The sequence below is a fragment of the Ovis canadensis genome, chromosome 3, assembly GCF_042477335.2.
Source record: "Ovis canadensis isolate MfBH-ARS-UI-01 breed Bighorn chromosome 3, ARS-UI_OviCan_v2, whole genome shotgun sequence".
NCBI classification, from domain to species: Eukaryota; Metazoa; Chordata; class Mammalia; order Artiodactyla; family Bovidae; genus Ovis; species Ovis canadensis.
In genome coordinates, this window is record NC_091247.1 from 178,611,779 (window position 1) to 178,631,561 (window position 19,783).

The 19,783-nt window shown below is 44.3% G+C and overlaps 1 protein-coding gene across 2 annotated transcripts in view; it reads left to right on the forward strand.

The window, feature by feature from the left end:
• STAB2 (stabilin 2) overlaps window positions 1–19,783 on the forward strand; it is a 174,570-nt gene that overhangs the window by 16,855 nt on the left and 137,932 nt on the right. The window contains exons 4-6 of one of the 2 annotated variants that reach the window (XM_069581064.1): window positions 7,436–7,521; window positions 8,333–8,402; window positions 18,977–19,072. In XM_069581064.1, coding sequence (XP_069437165.1) covers window positions 7,436–7,521; window positions 8,333–8,402; window positions 18,977–19,072 — 252 coding nt within the window. The remainder of the gene's footprint in view (window positions 1–7,435; window positions 7,522–8,332; window positions 8,403–18,976; window positions 19,073–19,783) is intronic. The other variant, XM_069581065.1, reaches the window with a different exon arrangement.

The window sequence follows — 19,783 nt, forward strand, 5'->3', positions numbered from 1 at the left end:
CTGGGAAAGCAGCCTGTCCTCAACGAGCCTGCTCCTGACAAACTTGCTTCCACTGTTAGCTGGGAGCTTGTCACCTGCCTGGAGCTGATTCCTTGACACCAGAGTCCCCCCTAGTTCCAACCTGGCACTAAGAGGTAATGTGGCTTTACAAAGGTTGTAATCACTAAAGTCAAATTGCCTTTATCACATTCTCCTTCTGAGACCTTGCTAGTTACTTACCCTCCCTGCCCAGTTGCCAGATTTATCAAATAACACTAGAGAATACCCAGTTAAGTCAATTGCAGATAAACAACAAATAGGCATACAATATTTGGGACATGCTTATTCTAAAAAATTATTCATTGTTTATCTGCAATTGAAATTTAACTGGCATCCTATATTTTATCTGGTAAATGAATCCTTTGGTCTCAGTTTTCTCATCTGTAAAACAGAGATAGTAGTGGAAATATGCATGGGTGCTAAGTTGCTTCAGTCGTGTCCGACTCTTTGTGACGCTATGCACTGTAGCCCGCCGGGCTTCCCTGTCTGTGAGATTATCCAGGCAAGATTATAGGAATGGGTTTCCATTCCCTTCTCCAGGGGATCTTCCAGACCCCGGGATTGAACTCTCATGTCTCCTGCATTGGTAGGCTGGTTCTTTACCGCTAGTGCCACCTAGGAAGCTCTGGTGCTACTATGCCTACCTCCAAAGGCGGTGCTGAGGACTAAGGGAGCTGGTACATATAAAGCACTTAGGATGTGCCTGGCGGATAGTAGGCATTCAGAATATGCTCCTTACCAGTTCTGTTTCTGTGGTTCTCAGATCACTGGCTGGCCTCTTTAGTTCAGGAGGTGTGTCTTGGTTTAGTCTTATATTCTAGGCTACTGATCTTGTATACTCTGGCTTGGTGTTAAGGACTCAAAATCTTGAGTTGGGCCTGACTGCAATGGCAACTCCAACACTTACCAGACCTGTGATCTTGGGCAAGTTACTTACCTCTCTGAGCCTGTTTTGTTATCTGTAACCTGGAAAGGAAGACAAGGATGAGAGCTTCCTGTACAGCTGTGAGAATGAGAACAGACATGCAAACTGCTTAGCAATAATGCGTATTCAACAAGTTCTCCCCATCTATTGTTGAGCTGATAACCACCTCCCCACGTAGGACATTTCTGTGCATCTCATTTTTTTATATGGCTTGTGATCCCTTGGGTTTATTATTTTTCTTCCCACCAGTGTCTGACTTTCTGTGGACCCCATGGGTCACCCTGATGCCTCAGGTCAAAGCAAAGGCCTGCCCTTCAGAAATGTGGGGACAGTAGTCGGTTGGTCTGCTGAAGTTGCTTTAACAGAATACCATAACAACAGTCATTTATTTTTCATAGTTCTAGGGGCTGGGAAGTCCAAGTTCACCATGCCAGCAGCTTTTGGTTCCCAGGGAGGGTCTTCTTTCTGGCTTGCAGATGGCTGCCTTCTCTCTGTGGCCTCACATGGCAGAGAGAAAGCTCTGGTCCCTCTTTCTCTTATAAGGGCTCTAGACTCATCATGGGGTCCCCACCCTCATGATCTCATTTAAACTTAATGATGTCCCAAAGCCTTGCCTCCTAGTGTAATCACGTTGGAGGTCAGGGCATTAGCATATGAATTGGGGAGCACAGATATCCAGTCCATAACAGTAGGCATTCACTTTGCCCTTTAGCCTGGTGGGTCACAAGCCACCAGCTGAGATGGCTGGCCAGAAAGAGGAACATGCTGCAGAGAAAGCCTCATGTCGCCTGAAGAACATGTGATGCTTAGGCTCAGGAAGACTCCTGGAGACAGCCAGTTCTAGCCAGCAGGCGACGTACCCTTAGCCCCGCCATAAGCAGACACTCAATGGGCCCTGCATGGATCAGGCTGCTCATTCCAGAGAAGGAGGCATCTTGAGAAATCAGCCTGAAGCACTGAGGTTGCCATATCAGCCCCTCCCTGCACGCAGGCCCTTGAGGACATGGAGGAAACATCACCAACTTTGAAGATAATTGAGGGCACTTAGTGAAGGTTTAACTAATTCATTAAATGAATGACTTATAAAATATTTAAGCCATTTAAAATAATTATAAGCAATTCATTCAGAGAAGCACAATCACAAATTCTTAAAGTCAGACCAGGCCCGTGTGAATCATTATCTCTGAGCCCAGAGGCCTGGTGACCTATCTATGAATTCCTCAGTATCCTCATAGGTAAAATGGTGAATATAACCACTCCATAGGGTGAACAGTAATAATTCACAGTTGTGGAGATTAAATACACTGATGCAATATGTATACAGTGCTTAGCATTCCACCCGAGTCTCGATTGCTAACAACAACAGCAACAATAATAATAAAACAGGACAGCACAGAAAGGATAAACAAGTCATATTGGTCTTTCTAGGACCAACATCTGGCCTAGTGGTTTGCTAAATGGTGTTTTGGACCTGAAGAAACACCTCCTGAACATGGATATTTTTACAACTACACTGAAGTATTCAAATGAAAAAATTTAGAGGTTGAAGGTAGGAAATTGTTCCACTTCAGTTCAGTCGCTCAGTCGTGTCTGACTCTTTGCGACCCCATGAATCACAGCACGCGAGGCCTCCCTGTCCATCACCAACTCCCGGAGTTCACTCAAACTCACGTACATCTAGTCGATGATGCCATCTAGCCATCTCATCCTCTGTCGTCCCCTTCTCCTCCTGACCCCAATCCCTCCCAGCATCAGTGTCTTTTCCAATAGTCAACTCTTCGCATGAGGTGGCCAGAGTATTGGAGTTTCAGCTTTAGCATCAGTCCTTCCAATGAACACCCAGGACTGATCTTCTTTAGAATGGACTGGTTGGATCTCTTTGCAGTCCAAGGGACTCTCAAGAGTCTTCTCCAACACCACAGTTCAACAGCATCAATTCTTCGGTGCTCAGCCTTCTTCACAGTCCAACTCTCACATCCATACATGACCACTGGAGAAACCATAGCCTTGACTAGATGGACCTTTGTTGGCTTTTGAATATGCTATCTAGGTTGGTCACAACTTTCCTTCCAAGGAGTAAGTGTCTTTTAATTTCATGGCTGCAATCACCATCCGCAGTGATTTTGGAGCCCCAAAATAAAAAGTCTGACACTGTTTCCACTGTTTCCCCATCTATTTGCCATGAAGTGATGGGACCAGGTGCCATAATCTTAGTTTTCTGAATGTTGAACTTTAAGCCAACTTTTTCACTCTCCTCTTTCACTTTCATCAAGAGGCTTTTGAGTTCCTCTTCACTTTCTGCCATAAGGGTGGTGTCATCTGCATATCTGAGCTTATTGATATTTCTCCTGACAATCTTGATTCCAGCTTGTGCTTTGTCCAGCCCAGCATTTCTCATGACATACTCTGCATATAAGTTAAATAAGCAGGGTGACAATATACAGCCTTGACGTTTGGAACCAGTCTGTTGTTCCATGTCCAGTTCTAACTGTTGCTTCCTGACCTGCATACAGGTTTGTCAAGAGGCAGGTCAGGTGGTCTGGCATTCCCATCTCTTTCAGAATTTTCCACAGTTTATTGTGATCCACACAGTCAAAGGCTTTGGCATAGTCAGTAAAGCAGAAAGAGATGTTTTTCTGGAATTCTCTTGCTTTTTCCATGATCCAGCAGATGTTGGCAATTTGATTTCTGGTTCCTCTGCCGTTTCTAAAACCAGCTTGAACATCAGGAAGTTCACAGTTCACGTATTGCTGAAGCTTGGCTTGGAGAATTTTGAGCATTACTTTACTAGTGTGTGAGATGAGTGCAGTTGTGCGGTAGTTTGAGCATTCTTTGGCATTGCCTTTCTTTGGGATTGGAATGAAAACTGACCTTTTCCAGTTTACCATGTGTTTAAAAGCAGCCCTTTCTGACTCTGGGTCCTTAATTTGTTTTCCTTTCCAGTGAGTATAAACTATGGAAGTAGACTCCCCTCTACGTGGAAGTAAAGTTTAATTATTTATAGGGACATTGACTACTTTTTCCAAATCTGTCATTGAAGAACATGATATGCTAAAGGATTTTTCACTTATGCTTAAGTCATAATTTACCTACAGTAAAATTCTCCTTTTTTGATGTAAAGTTATACACACTTTGATGAACCTAAACCATTGTGTAACAAGGACCACAATCAAGATAGAGAACAGCTAGGTCATTCCCCAAAATACTTTTTGTGGTCAAGTTCTCCCTCTACCCCCAACCCCTGGCAAATACTGATCTGTTTTCTGTGCCTTGTGTCCTGTGATTGGAATCATACAGTGCGTACCTTTGTGAGTCTGGTTTCTCTCACTTAGCATATGTGTTTGCGATTCATCCATGTTACAAGGTCAGCAGTTCATCCTTTTCTAATGTTTCATAGTCCACCATCGTCTACCCAGTTCATCTCTTCACCAGCTGAAAGACATTTGGGTTTCCAATTTGGTGCAACTAAGAATCAAGCTGCTATGAACATTCATGTACAGGCTTTAGTGTAAACATTAGTTTTCATTTCACTTGAGAGTAAATACTTAGAAGTGGGAGTCCTGGATTGTATATTGAATGTATTTTAACTTTATAAGAACTGCCAAACTCTTCCAAAGTGTCTGCATCATTTTTTCATTCCCACCGACAACATGTGAAAGTTCAAATTGCTTGGTATCATTGATAGCACTTGGCATAATCAGATTTTTGTTCTTAATCTCAGCCATTCTGATCAGAAGTATTTTATTGCAGTTTGTTTTAATTTCCATGGTTTGTGTGCTTATTTGCTATTAATGTATCATTCAGGTGGTTTTCTTACTACTGAGTTTTGAGAGTCCTTTAACTATTTGAGATATGTCTTTTATTTGGTATATGGTTAATAAACGTTTTCTCAAAGTCTGTGGCTTGCCTTTTCACTCTCCAAACAGTACCTTTTGAGGAGCAAGCGTTCTTAAGTTTGGTGATATCAAATATTTTAATTTTTCTTTGAAATATTGCTTTTTGAAAAATTGCTTTTTGTATCACATCTAGAAGTCTTTGCCTAATCTAATATCACAAAGATTTTCTTCTATATTTCCTCCTAGAAGCTTTGTAGTTTTAGGAATTACTTTTAGGTCCATCATCCACTACAAGTTAACTTTAGCATGTGACTCGTGGTCTGAATCAAAGTTCATTTCTTTTTATACAAATATCTCATGATTCCAGCATCGTTGCCTTTGGGCCCTTGTATAAAATAAATTGATCATCAATGTGTGGATCTATTTCTGGACTCTATTCTGCTCCATTGATCTATGTGTTTATGCCTTCACCTTACACTATCATGATTACTGTATCTTTATAGTAAGTCTTGAAATTAAGTAGTGTAAATCTTCCAATTTGGTCATTTTCAAAATTAACTTGGTTGCGCTAGTTCTTTTACTTTTCCTATAAAGTCTAGAATCAGTTTATCAATTTCTACCCAAAAACTCCTGCTAGGATTTTAACTAAAATTGCAATGAATCTATAGATCAGTTTAGGGACAACCTAAAATATTGACTCTTTTAATCCATAACCACAGTGTATCTGGGATTTTTAAATATTTTTGTCCGTGTTTTATAGATTTCATCTTACAGATTTTGCACAATTCTTGTTGTATTCACACCTGAGTTTTGACTTTGTTGTTAAGCTTACTTATATACTTTTATTTCAGTTATCAGCAGTTTCATGTTAGTTTATAGAAATGTAATTGATTTTTGTTTATGTGTCCTTGTGTCCTGAGAACTTATAAATTCATGTATTAGTTCTAATGAATTTTTGGAGATTGTTTTGAATTTTCTATGTGGAAAATCATATTGTCTGAGAATCAAGAAAATTTTCATTTCTTTTCCAATCTGTATCCATTTTGAGTCTTTTTTTTCTTACCTTACTGCACTGACTATAATGTATTATGTTTTGTGTACCATTGGATTCAGTGGGCATAATTTTGTTTAGAATTTTTTAATGTTCAATATTTGTTCTAGATTTTAAAGAATTTACATCTATGTGGGACTTCCCCAGGGGCTCAGACGGTAAAAGCATCTGCCTGCAATGCAGGAGACCTGGGTTCAATCTCTGGGTTGGGAAGATCCCCTGGAGAAGGAAATGGCAACCTATTCCAGTATTCTTGCCTGGAGAATCCCATGGACGGAGGAGCCTGGCAGGCTACAGTCCATGGGGTCGCAGAGTGGGACATGACTGAGTGACTTCACGTCACTTCATTAGGGATGTTGGTCTGTAATTTTCTTGTGATGTATTTGTCAGTTTGGGGAATCAGAGTAATAATGCTCTTTGTATAGAATGAACTGGGGAGTGTTCTCTCTTCTTCAACTTTTTAGAAGAGTTTTTTTTATAATTGATATGATTTCTTCCTTAAGTTTGAGGTAATATTCACTGGGAATCCATCAGCATGGAGTTTTCCTTGTGGGGAGGATTTTAACTTCAAATTAAATTTCTTAAATAGATACAAGAATATTCAGGTTATCTATTTTCACTTGAATGATCTCTGGTGTGTGTGTGTGTTATTCAGTCGTGTCCAACTCTTTGCGACCCCATGGACTGTAGCCTGCCAGGCTCCTCTGTCCACAGGACTTCCCAAGCAAGAATACTGGAGTGGGTTGCCATTTCCTTCTCCAGGGACTGAACTCAGGTCTCCCAAATTGCAGGCAGATTCTTTACCACCTGAGCCACCAGGGAAGATCTTTGGTAGTTTGGAACAATGAATTTATTCATCTCATCTACATTGTCAAGTTTATTGGCATAAAGTTGTTTCTAGTATCTGCTTATTATCCTTTTAATGTCTCTAAGATTTGTGGCAATGTCTCCTCTCTCATTCCTGCTATATTCTGATGAAAAATAATTTCTAAATGAAAGCATTAGACTGAGATCATCCTGAAGTTACAGAGTATACCTTTTGATCTTGTATCCCCAGTGTTCATTGAAATCTAGAATATAAGCTCCATGTGGGCAGGACAGCTGGCCTTCCACCAGCTGCCCAGGGCTGCGCTTTCCTCTGAAGCACATCTTGGTCCACTTAAATGTCCAGACACTCACTCCTTGCTAAGCTTGTTCACAGCAGACCCTGGCCGAAGCACAATGGACCCTGCCTGGTGCCCCGCCCATACACAACATAACCATCCCCATGCAAAGACCCACTGACTCATCACCTCCCAGTGGCCTAAGAAGCATAAAACCCTGGGGGTTGTAATGGAGATGAGTTAATTAGTTGATTATAAAGTGAACAGCAAATGCTTAAGAAAGGGCAGAAGGTCTGACGGGTCCTAGTACAGTCCCTGACTACATTGCGATTCACTCCTCTCCCCTACGTAACCCTAGATGATGCCTGCAGGGTCTTCAATTATTTCTTATCCCTGGCACCTAGCAGATGCTTCATGCATCTTTGCAGAATGCTTGTTGTGTGCAATTTCAAATGAATATATCTGCCTTTTGATTCCCCAGAGTGCCCAGGAGGAGCAAGGTCCCCCTGCAGTGGCCGGGGCCGTTGTGCTGAAGGTATGGAAGGAAATGGAAGCTGCTTATGCCAAGTAAGTTCAAAACAGTGTTCTCCTCCTTCCTGACTCTGCTTTCTCCTTATCTGTTGTCCCTCTGTAAACACGCACTGGGTGAAGACTCTAAGAAGCAGCGGTGTTAGTGGGGGTGGGTGGGGGAAGTGTATGCAGTGGGCAATAAGATGACACGTTACAGGCTGGGGGACCTTAGAGCAAGTCAGTTAACTGCTCAGCCTTAAGTGAATCCATCTGTAAAATGAATTTAATAATAATACTGAAGCAATTATACTTGTTGAAAAACTGAGATGAGAACAATGCAGGGCTCTAGAAATTGTGTCATTGTTACCCTTTAAAGTCACCACTATTAGCAGACTAGTCTTTGGAGCTGTACTCAGACCCGTAGGTGAGCTCTTGGTCTGCCAATTGAGGAATTTCTTTGCTATCCCATGAAAGGGACTTTATGCAAGCTTCAAGCCTTACACTATGGGAATACAAAGAAATCCTCTGAAAAGAATTGAGCTCAACTGTCTTTAGAAATGCAAAGCTGAGAACGTATTCATTTCCCCCTTGGGTGGATTTAGGATGTGGCCCTCAGTGCTGATTCTCTAGTTGTACCTTTGAAGCAACTTTCTTCAGAAGAGCTCCAGACTCAGCTCCAGACTGATTCAAGGGATGAATGTACAAATTATAACACAAAAAAGAGCAAAGAAGAAAGAGAATTTCAGGACAGGCACAAAGGGAAGATCCATTTGAGAAATGAATGCTGACCAGATAGTCAGAAATCTATGGTCTTCATGGGTAACACAGATTGCTTGAGTCTAACACGCTCCCCCGTGGTGTCCTGCAGGAAGGATTCAGTGGAACAGCCTGTGAAATCTGCGCTGCTGACAACGTATTTGGGCCCAGCTGTTCAGCAGGTATGTTTCACTTTGGTGTCGTCAAATGCATTTGTGAAGGTCCAAAGTCAGACATGGCTTATACACCTCAACACCCCAGAAATAAAGTTCCTTGGAGGGGAACGCAGAACAATTCTCCAAACCAGGGCTGCACAGACAAGACAAAGAGTTGACAACAAATCTTTTAAAAGGCAGTCTGAAAGGACAGACAGTACGTCTGTGGTTTTTGGCACTTGCAGGCAGCCACTCACCAGGAATGCTTCCTGACAAACTCAGGGGTTTAGGATTACCTCACTCTAGGCTCCAGGATCCAACATCCACCAGTTGTTTTCCTGCCCAGCTACTCCCTGAGGTCTTTTTAGACTGTGGTCTCAGCACTGACCTTCTCCCCAAGGGCCTCTATATCCACCACAGGTCCCAACACATTCTAACCTATCCCTTCCTTTCTGGAGTCCACAAACACCTGAGGTCATCAGAGGTTGTTGGTCCCATTTTGCAGATTATGGATTTGTCCCCAACATGGGTTTCTCCACTCTCTCATTGTTGGTTCTCCCCAAAAGCTGACCCACTCTGTGAATGTTCTCATATAAGTGGCATATTTGAGAGGGGACCCAGGGGAACACTAAGAAAGTGACATAGAGGAAATAAAGGGTGTGCTGTCAAGCCAGAGACCAGCGTGAATGACTAGAGCTTAATCCCCTGGGGAACTCTGGAGTCTGCAAAGAACACTCACCTTGGAGTTACCTCACCTGAGAGGAGAGGGAGCCTCGGGGTAGTAGGCAGAATAATGGAACCCCACTCCCTCGCCACCAAAATGTCCACATTCTAATACCATGAACCCGGGAATATATTGCCTTCCATGGCAAGGGGAAATTAAGGTAGCAGATGACAGACGATGAGATGGTTTGATGGCATCACCGACTCGATGGACATGAGTATAAGCAAGCTCCAGGAGCTGGTGATGGACAGGGAAGCCTGGCATGCTGCAGTCCATGGGGTCGCAAAGAGTCAGACACGACCGAGCGACTGAACTGAACTGGAATTACAGTTGTTAATCATCTGACTTTACCATGAAGAGATTATCCAGGATTATCCTGGTGGACTCAATGTCATCACAAAGGTCCTTAAATGTAGAGGAGGGAGACAGGGACAGAAGATATAGATGTGTACCTTCTGATGTGTGAAAGATTCCAGATGTGATGAGATGTAAGAGTGGCAAGGTGGGAGAAAGACTCCATCTCGCTGGCTTTGAAGGTGGAGGGAGCCACGAGCCAGGCAGTGTGGGCAGCATCTCAAAGCCGAAAAAGGCAGGGAAAGAATGCTCCCCTCCAGAAAGGAGTGGAACCACCAACACCTTGATTGATCTTAGTACAACTGCTTTGGGTTTCTGACCTCCCAAACTGTAAGACAGTAAATGTGTGTGGTGTAAGACACTAGGTTTGTGGCAATTTGTTACAACAGCAACAGGAAGCTAACACATACGGTCATTAGGGCAGAGTCATTCATTTCCTGGCACTTCCAGCCCCCAGTGAAGCAGCCGGTGGAGCGGCCATCCCAAGAAGTGTCCACAGGCTACTGCTACTGGAGGGGAGCTGAATGTGTGGACTTGGGGAGGTCTGAGAATGTGGGCATGGTAGGGACAGTGTCTGCCAGAGCCTTAGTCTCCCGAAAAAGGATAGGTCAGGTCACCTTTCTCCAGCACCACTTTGGTTTGGCTTTTATGGAAAAAATCATATTTGGTAGGTACTGCATTGATTCAAATATTTCTGGCAGAAATATAAGAAAAATACAGACATCCCACCCCTGTAAGTTTGTACACTGCATAGCAAGTTTCCTTTGTAATAATGAAGATATTATCTCCCTCTAATCCATGGGATCCTTGGAGGCCGATGCTGTCTTTATCTCCCTCTGTCCTGACCCAGAAGCATGGGTGTTGGAAGGCATGGTGTCGAGGTGATTAGCTTTAGACTCAGACTGGGTTTCAGTCCCAGGGCTGCTGCAAATTGTGGAAACCTTAAGTTTACTGAGCATGCTTTCTGCATCTTCTTCTGTAAAAATAGAAACAACATTGCCTTCTTTAGAATTATTATGAGGATCTAATGAGATAATCGGTGCACAATAAGTGTTAGCAATTATTATGACTATTATTAATACCTACTATTTCCTAGTGTTCCCTCCCAATCTTATGTTTTTCTTAATCCATCACTTTATAAAAGATTATTTCATAAGAGTGTTAGCAAAAGCAAATTTAAACCAGATGTTAGCATTCTGAGTGTTTCTTTAGCGTTATATTGGATTGGCCAAAACTAATACATTAAAAGACAGTAAAATGTAATCAACCAATTGTTTATCAAGAACATGGTAAACAAATTGTCCCTTCCTTGCCACAATACAGTTTAAATCACGTATTTTAAATAAATAATGAAATGGGAAGAAAGACAGAATCCTACACTGCTTACTTAGCAAGAAAGCCAAGTAATTGTGGATAAAAATTTAGAAAGAAGATGAGCTCATGTCACTTCCAGGAAACTGGTATTGGTTGCCAATGAGCATAGACCTACATGGAAATTCCAAACATTTTTTAATTTAAAAAGTGGCCTCTCTTTACACCTCTTTGTGCCATGGGGAAAGGGCAAGTGAAAGGGAGCAAGGTGGTTTGTTGAAAATCCAAATTTTTGAGCCAGAAAATTGGAAACCTAAACTGAGACTCGGGAAATAAGACTCCCAGTTGTTAGTGCCAACAGAACTTTGTGAGATGATGGAATGTCCTGATCTTCACTATCAAACATGGTAGCCACAAGGCGTGTGTGCATGCTAAGTCGCTTCAGTTGTGTCCAACTCTTTGCAACCCCTTGGACTGTAGCCCACCAGGCTCCTCTGTCCATGGGATTCTCCAGGCAAGAGTACTTGAGTGGGTTGCTGTGCCCTCCTCCAAGGAATCTTCCTGACCCAGGGATTGAACCTGACTCTCTTATATCTCCCACTGGCAGGCAGGTTCTTTACCTCTAGCCCCACTTGGGAAGCCCCTTAGCTCATGTTACTCAATTTAAACTTAAATAGCCTGAGGTGGAGGAGAAGACAATGGCACCCCACTCCAGTACTCTTGCCTGGAAAATCCCATGGACAGAGGAGCCTGGTAGGCTGCAATCCATGGGGTCGCTAAGAGTTGAACACGACTAAGCGACTTCACTTTCATGCATTGGAGAAGGAAATGGCAACCCACTCCAGTGTTCTTGCCTGGAGAATCCCAGGGACGGGGGAGCATGGTGGGCTGCCGTCTATGGGGTCGCACAGAGTCGGACACGACTGAAGTGACGCAGCAGCAGCAGCAGCAGCAATAGCCTCAAGTGCCTAGTGGCTCCCATATTGGATAGTGTAGCTCTAGACCATAATGGCCAAGAGAGCAGGCTTGAAGTCAGGCTAGCCTGAGTTTGAAACCAAGCCCAGCTGCCTATGGGATTTGAGGCAAGCTATTTAATCTGTCTATGCCCTCCTCATCTATAAAACAGGAATAATAACACCTGCCTCATGGGATTAACTTGTAGAAAAGCTCTTAGCAGCATGTTATGAGCACTTGGTAAAAGCAAGTGTTGATATTAAGTGAGGACAAGAGCAGTTCTACAGTAAGGAGAGCATTCACTCACCTGTGCCCGAAGGATGGCTCAGTGATGCTGACCATTTCCCATTGGCAAGAACTGGGGGAACCTGCGAACCTTTTTAGCCAAGCATCCACTGGGTGCCAGTGTTGTTTCACCCACTGAGGCGCTGGCCGTCGGCGGTGGCAATTCTGCCTGTAAGTAGGACAGCTATGAGTTGCAGTTTTATTTTTAACACTGACTTTAACCTGCTGCTGGAGCATTCTCCTACCTGATTCTTGATGTTCTCAGAGGTAATTTCAAGCTGCATTTATCAAGGGTGTTCATCTCAACCACCAAGGCCCTCGCCTGCTCAGTGCCTCACCCCAGGTTAGGGCAAAAGACAAAGCCCCCCTCTCTCACATAACCCCAGATCAGTCCCACAGTCATGCCTTGTTAATAATAGTAGCTGAATGCCTGCTGGGCACCAGGCAGTGCACAAGGCTTGACTCACAGAATCTCTTTGGAACAGCTCTGCAAGCTGGGTTCCTTGTGTTATGAATGAAGAAGCAGCGAGGTTGCTCAAGGTCCTGAAGCTACTTCAGGAATAGAGGCAGGGTTTGACCCCAGGTGTCTTACTCCAGAACCTGGGCGCCCAACCACTGCACCATTCAGCCCCTGGCACACATCCATCTTGCGTCAGACCCCTGACAGGCAATGGGCATCCAAAGAGGGGGAAGAATAGCTCCCCACCCTCAAGGATCTGGAAATGTGGGTGATGCTTCTGAGCCAGTGTGCACCACGCATGCAGGATGCTGCAGGAACACAAGAGGGCAGCCTGCTCTGCCGAGGGGATGGCTCGGGGGGCTTTGTGCCCTGCCCCTCTGACAGCGGTGGCCATGGCTTTGGCCGCTTTCAAGCCCTGTCCCCAAGGTTCACATGTCTCTACAGATTTGCTGTAGCTGGTTTCACAAATGCCCAGGGCTCTCTCAGTGACATTTGGGAATCCCTCTGCCACTCACATCTCCTTCCCAAGGACGCTTTCTGGGCAGTGACTGGCAGCAATGGGTGTCAGAAGCTCCTGAAACTACTGTGCCAGGTCGGTTAATCCAGTATAGAGATCGTGCCAGAAGGCAGGACACAGGGTGCCTGGAAGAGAAGCTTAGCGAGGAGGACAGCCCTTGTAGTTAGCATTGAGGTTGAGAGCAGGGGCTGAGTCATATTCGACTCCCCTCTTCCACCGGGTACATGACAACATTCAGGACACGCGGCATCCCTGTATCTTTTAGAGTCTGGCCGTCCCACTACGCTGTGAGCAGCTTGAATCCAGATATTGTGAATGACTTATTTGTATGCTGCTGCTAAGTCGCTTCAGTCGTGTCCGACTCTGTGCGATCCCAGAGATGGCAGCCTACCAGGCTCTTCTGCCCCTGGGATTCTCCAGGCAAGAACACCAGAGTGGGTTGCCATTTCCTTCTCCAATGCATGAGAGTGAAAAGTGAAAGTGAAGTTGCTCAATCATGTCCGACTTCACGATCCCATGGACTGCAGCCCACCAGGCTCCTCCATCCATGGGATTTCCCAAGCAAGAATACTGGAGTGGGGTGCCATTGCCTTCTCTGACTTATTTGTATACGCAGTGCCTAATCCAGTGCCTGCCACTAAGTTGAAACTGGGTAGATATTTTTTTAATTGAATTAATTTACATCTTTGCTACCAAGTCCATAGTACACTCCCACGTCAACCCAGTTATCTCCATGACCAATTCAACTTCCCTCTGGAACTCTGTTCAAAAAGCTACAGCCAGAGGTTGACATCAAAGTGCTTTGCTAATACGGAAACAATGATAAATTTATTTTTGAAGGGAAGATGATAATTGCAAGTCCATTTAATTCTTCAATAATTTGAATAAGTTCTGGAGCTAATTGTCTCCCATGTTTTATATGTAGCATGGGGTTAATTATCTCCCCGGGTGCTGTGAGCATCAGATGAGATCATGCCTATAAAGCATGTGACAAAATGCCTGAAGGAGAGTAAGTGCTTAATAAAGGGTCAAGCAGGGCCAGTTCTAGGGCAACGTGAAGAAAAACATGTCTTAGGTACAAAATTTAAGGAGGCATCAAAAACTCAGTAATTGAGAGAAATCGTTTTTTAAGATTATCTGGGGTGGCTGTGACAAACTGTCGCACACCGGGTGATTTAAAGACATGAATGTATTGTCTCAGTTCTGGAAGCTAGAAGTCCACAGTCTGCATGTAAGCAGGGCCAGGCTTCTTTGGAAGCCTCTAGGAGAGGGTCCTTCCTGTCTCTTCCAGCTTCTGGAAGCCCCAGGCATTGCTGGGCTTGTGGGCACATCACTGCAGTCAGAGTCATCTTCTTGCTGTCTGTGTCCTTGCCTCCTCTTATAAATCATATTGGACTGAAGCCACTCCACTCCAGTAGGACCTCATCTTAGCTGCTTATATCTACAGTAATAGCTCTACTTCCAAATAAGGTCTCGTTCTGAGGTCCTTGGAGTTAGGACTTTGGAGGGGACAAAATGCAACCCATGACAATGATATTTTTAAATTATCAAGCAAAACATCAAAATGTTAAAAAAAAAAAAAGGCAGGATTCCACTCTGCATTTGAACTCCCCTGCCTCGCTGTCCTCACCCTAACCCAGCAGGATGCTGTCTTCATTCAAACTGAGCTATGCAGTTGTCAATGTTATAAGATGCTCTAAAAGATGTTATAGGGAAGTAGGAGGGGAAAGCCTTCCATGGGATTCTAATGGAATAGAAGACAAAAATAGATAGAGAAAGAGAAACAGAGCCCCCGACAGCTGTCAGCCAGTTGCTAGCCTAGTTGTTCCCAGCCAGGCCGTGGTGTGGCTCTGCTGAGCATAGGCAGCGTCACAGAGTGTCACCATCCATGATTCCTCTGTCTGTGCTATAACAAGACAAAAACTAGGCCACCGACTTGTCATGCCTGAATAGAGAAATAAACAGTGACGGGGGGCAACCCAACCGCCATCTCTCCTGGTTAACACGAGTGGCTACTGCTACTTCTCCAGGACCACTGCACCCCACCCTCACCCCAGCACTGCCGATTTGAACCACTGCTGTGTTCCTGGTGATATTTGGCGGGCACCACAAAATGAATAGTTGCAGCAGAATGTGATGGTGAACAAGGTACAAAGAAAGTGTTGCTGGAGCCCAGAGAGACACAGGTTCTGTTCTGGCACCTCTGAGATGGTACCACAGAGGAAAGGGGCTTTAGCCGGCCTGGAAGGATGAAGATTTCAACTGCATGCAGAAGGGAGCACAGTGGAGGCCAAAGCATGGAGCTGTGAAGTACAGCATGCACCTCCACGGGGCACGGTCTTTCCCAGGACAGCTCCACACCCATCTCTCCCTGGACAGCCTTCCCATTTCTTCCTGGCCAGCCCTCATAGCCATTGACTCATTGCTTGTTGTGTTCAGTCAGTAAGTCTTGTCTGATAGCATGCCAGGCTCCTCTGTCCTCCACTGTCTCCAGGAATTTACTCAAATTCGTGTCCATTGAGTCAGTGATGCTATCTAACCCTCTCATCCTCAGTCTCCCCCTTCTCCTCCTGCCCTCAATCTTTCCCAGCATCAGGGTCTTTTCCAATGAGTCGGTGGCCAGATCAGGTGGCCAAAGTACTGGAACCTCAACATCAGTCTTTCCAATGAATATTCAGTGTTGATTCCCTTTAGGATTGACGAGTTTGATATCCTTGCAGTCCAAGGGACTCTCAAGAGTCTTCTTGAGCACCACAGTTTGAAAGGATCGATTCTTCGACACTCAGTCTTCTTTATGTTCCGACTTTCACGCCCGTACATGACTACTGTTATGTCATATGGCTTGTATGTCATATCGTATGTCATAGCATTGATCACACCATGTTGTGATGGGCTGCTTTCTCCTGCCTTCCAATTGTGAGCTCTTTGTGGGCAGGGACTTCGAGTCCTCCGTCCCGAGCACAGTGCCCTATGCATCGATGTTCAATACCTGTTTTGAAGAAGGTGAGCTAGTGGGTCTTCCCATGCACTTAGATACTAGGATGTATAAAATGAAATGGTGAAAGATGAACATGAAAATTGTTAAAGATTGGAGTCGGCTTGGAGAGGACCTTGTTTTCCAAACAGGAATTTAGATTTCATTAGGTTAGCAACTGGGAGTCTTTGAGATATTGGAGGGAAGATCAGTTTGATGCCATTACTGATCAAGTGAAATGGATAACATGCAGAGGTGAGAAGTCAGACAAGAAGTCCAGGTAAAATGCTACTGCAACAGTCTGGGCAAAATAGGATAAGAACCTGCAAGAGGATGGTTCCTGTGGAGATTGAAGCTCAGGGGATTAAGGGGGATATGTCACAACGAATGCAAAGAATGTGAAGGTTTATTAGATATTTGAAATACTTAAAACCTAATTCATCTGGCTTTTCTGGCATGATTAGGATTTAAGCTGGGGTATTCTTAATAATGTTTCACTTGAGCTAATGTTAAATTGACTTATGTGTACTAAACACATGCATTGTAGGCAGGATAATGGTCCCCTCAGAGATATCCATGTTCTAATTCCTAAAACTTGAGAATATGTTAGGCTACAGGCAAAGGGAAATTGAGATTGCTAAACAGGTGATTTAAAATGGGAGAAGTTGCCTGGAATATCCAGGTGGGCCCAATGTGGTCACAAAGGTCCTTGGAAGTGGAAGAGGAAGGCAGAAGAGAAAGGACCAGTAAATATGGCAGTTTAAGAAGGATTTGGCCTGATGTCGCTAACTTTGAAGATGGAGAAAGGGGCCAGGAGCACGGGAATGCTGGCAACCTCTAGAGGCCGGAAAGGCAAGGGAGCTGATGGTCCTCTAGAGTCTCTAGAAGAAATACAGCCCAATAAATAACTTGATTTTAGTCCAGGGAAACACATTTCAGGCTTCTGACCTTTGTTGTTGTTCAGTCACTAAGTCATGTCCAACTCTTTGCAACCCCAGGGACAATAGCATGCCAGGCTCCTCTGTCCTCCACTATCTATCTCCTGGAGTTTGCTCAAATTCATGTCCATTGAGTCAGAGATGCTGTCTAACCATCTCTCCCTCTGCCTCCCCTGTCTCCTTTTGCCTTCAATCTTTCCCAGTATCAGGGTCTTTTCCAATGAGTTACCTCTTTGCACCAGGTAACCAAAGTATTGGAGCTTCAGCATCAGTCCTTCCAGTAAATATTCAGGGTTGATTTTCTTTAACTGGTTTGATCTTGCCGTCCAGGGGACTCTCCAGAGTCTTCTCTGGCACCACAATTTGAAAGCATTAACCCAAGGAGACATTCTTCAGACTTAAAACATACAGAACTATAAAATAATAAATGTGTGTTTTTTTAAGCCACTGACTTTGTGGAAATTTGTTACAGCAGCTAAAGGAAACCCATACAATATACTTCACAGGGGGCTGGACAGAGGATGCTGGTGACCCAGTCAGACAGTAAACCTTTCTACAAATGAGCCACAAGCTGAGTGCTAAAGAGATGAATATTTATTTCAAATGCGCTTCATTTCTCATTCCTTTTTTTTAAAAAAAATATTTATTTGGCTCCGTCAGGTCTTTGTTGCAGCGTGAAGCTTCTTCATTGCTGTGCACGGGCTTCTCTCTAATTGTACCAGGGCTCAGCAGTTGCAGCACGTGGACTTAGTTACCCAGCAGCATGTGGGATCTTAGTTCCCTGACCAGGGATTGAACCTATGTCCCCTGCACTGGAAGGCAGATTCTTAACCACTGGACAACTGGGAAGTCCCTCATTTCTCATTCCTGAAGGGATCTGTCACAGGGCTAAAAAGTCATCTGTTTCAAGCTAGTCAATGTGGCTTAGTTATTCTCTAGCCTTTTGAGTTTCGTCTTTACATTTGCATTGCCCTCATCATTTGAGGAGTAGGTTTCCTGTAGATTCCTCCTGCCAACAGCAATTGAGTCAGCAGTAGCAATTCTCTTTTAAATGTGAAAGGTGTGTATATAAGACATTATATTGAGGTATCGGGAGATGAAGTAACTAACTTGAGAGCAGGGAAGAGCACTCCAGTGCCTGTGATATACCACCTGTGCTTTATATACATGTCCTCATTAAACTCTATAGAAATCCCATGAAGTGGGCATCATTTTCTACATGTTACAGAGGCTCGGCAGTGAAGAATCCTCCTATCAATGCAGGAGACTTGCAGGAGATGCGGGTTCAATCCCTGGGTTGGAAAGATCCCCTGGAGCAGGAAATGGCAACCCACTCCAATATTCTTGCTTGGGAAATCCCATGGACAGAGGAGCCAGGCAGGCTGCAGTCCATGGGCTTGCACAAAGAGTCAGACACCACTGAGCAGTCACACACACATAGACAAATATAGTAAGTCCCCTACACACAAGTTGTGAACTTTCAAAGATGTGAACGTACATCTGGTTCCAGCAAGAAACCAGAAACCGTGCCAGGAAATTGCAGCTTGCCCTCCATCTCCTATTGCTAACGATCCTTCAGCCCTACTATTTCCCACCTCCTCTCCCTCCTCCAGTCAGTAATTCTTCTTGCCTCTTCACTCAAAGCCAGCCCTTCTATGCCAGCTGCTGTACTATACTACTGTACTTTTCAAGGAAGTGTATTGTAAGATTTTAAAAGCTTTCTTTATTTCTGTTTTGTATTTATTATTAGTGTGAAAAGTATGATAAACCTATTACAGTACAGTATTATATAGCCTATTGTGTTAGTTGGGTACCGAGACTAACTTGGTTAGACTTATGAACAAATTGGACTTACAAACGTGTGCTCAGAAAGGAACTCATCTGTAGGTAGGGGACTTACTGTAAACTGAAGCTAATAAAAAGAAGCCAAGATTCAAACCCAGGTCTCTAGGGCTTCACACCCATGGTTTTCGCCACTTCGTCAAGCAAAATCTCAGTCTACACTTTCTGAAAACAGTACCTTTCCAGAATCTCTGGAGGAAGTCTGTATCAGGTAACAAGAAGCCCCCATTTTCTGTCCACAGTGTGCAGCTGTGTGCATGGAGTATGCAACAGTGGAATACACGGTGATGGGACCTGTGAGTGCTACTCTGGGTACACTGGCCGCAACTGTGATGAGCGTAAGTATTGCTAGTTTCCTTCATTCCACTGGGCTTCCCTGGTGGCTCAGATGATGAAGAATCTACCCTCAATGCAGGAGACCTGGGTTTGATCCCTGGGTCAGGAAGATCCCCTGGAGAAGGGAATGGCTACCAACTCCAGTATTCTTGCCTAGAGAATTCCATGGACAGAGGAGCCTGGTGGGCTATAATCCATGAGGTCGCAAAGAGTAGGACATCACTGAGCAACTAACAGTTAATATATCATACAAATCAAATACACAGATGTATGCATTTCACATGTATGTTCATTACTGGGGCCCTCGGTGGGTGATGTGCATCAAATGTTTTGCTGGAATATTGTCAAAAATTTAAAAAGAAAGAGGACAAAAAGAGAGGGAGGGAGATGGGGAGAGGTAGGGGAGGAAGAAGAGGGGAGAGATAGTCTGGAAGATGGGAAGTCCCAGAAGGTTTGGGAGGAACACAGTGGCATGGCTGCAGCCGCGTTTTAGGAAGGCCCAAGCTGGTAGCAGTGAAGATGGGGTGGAGAGGAAGATGCTGGGGCCACTGCAACCAGTTAGGTCCCTTGTAAGGGAGATGAGGCATGTACTCACTTATAGGTCTCAAAGGCAGAGCGCATCAGCAGTAAATGGAGGCTCACCAAGGTTAAATGATTCACCAAAGTTCACAAAATAATGAAGGGCTGGGTGGTACTCAAGTCACGAAATTCTC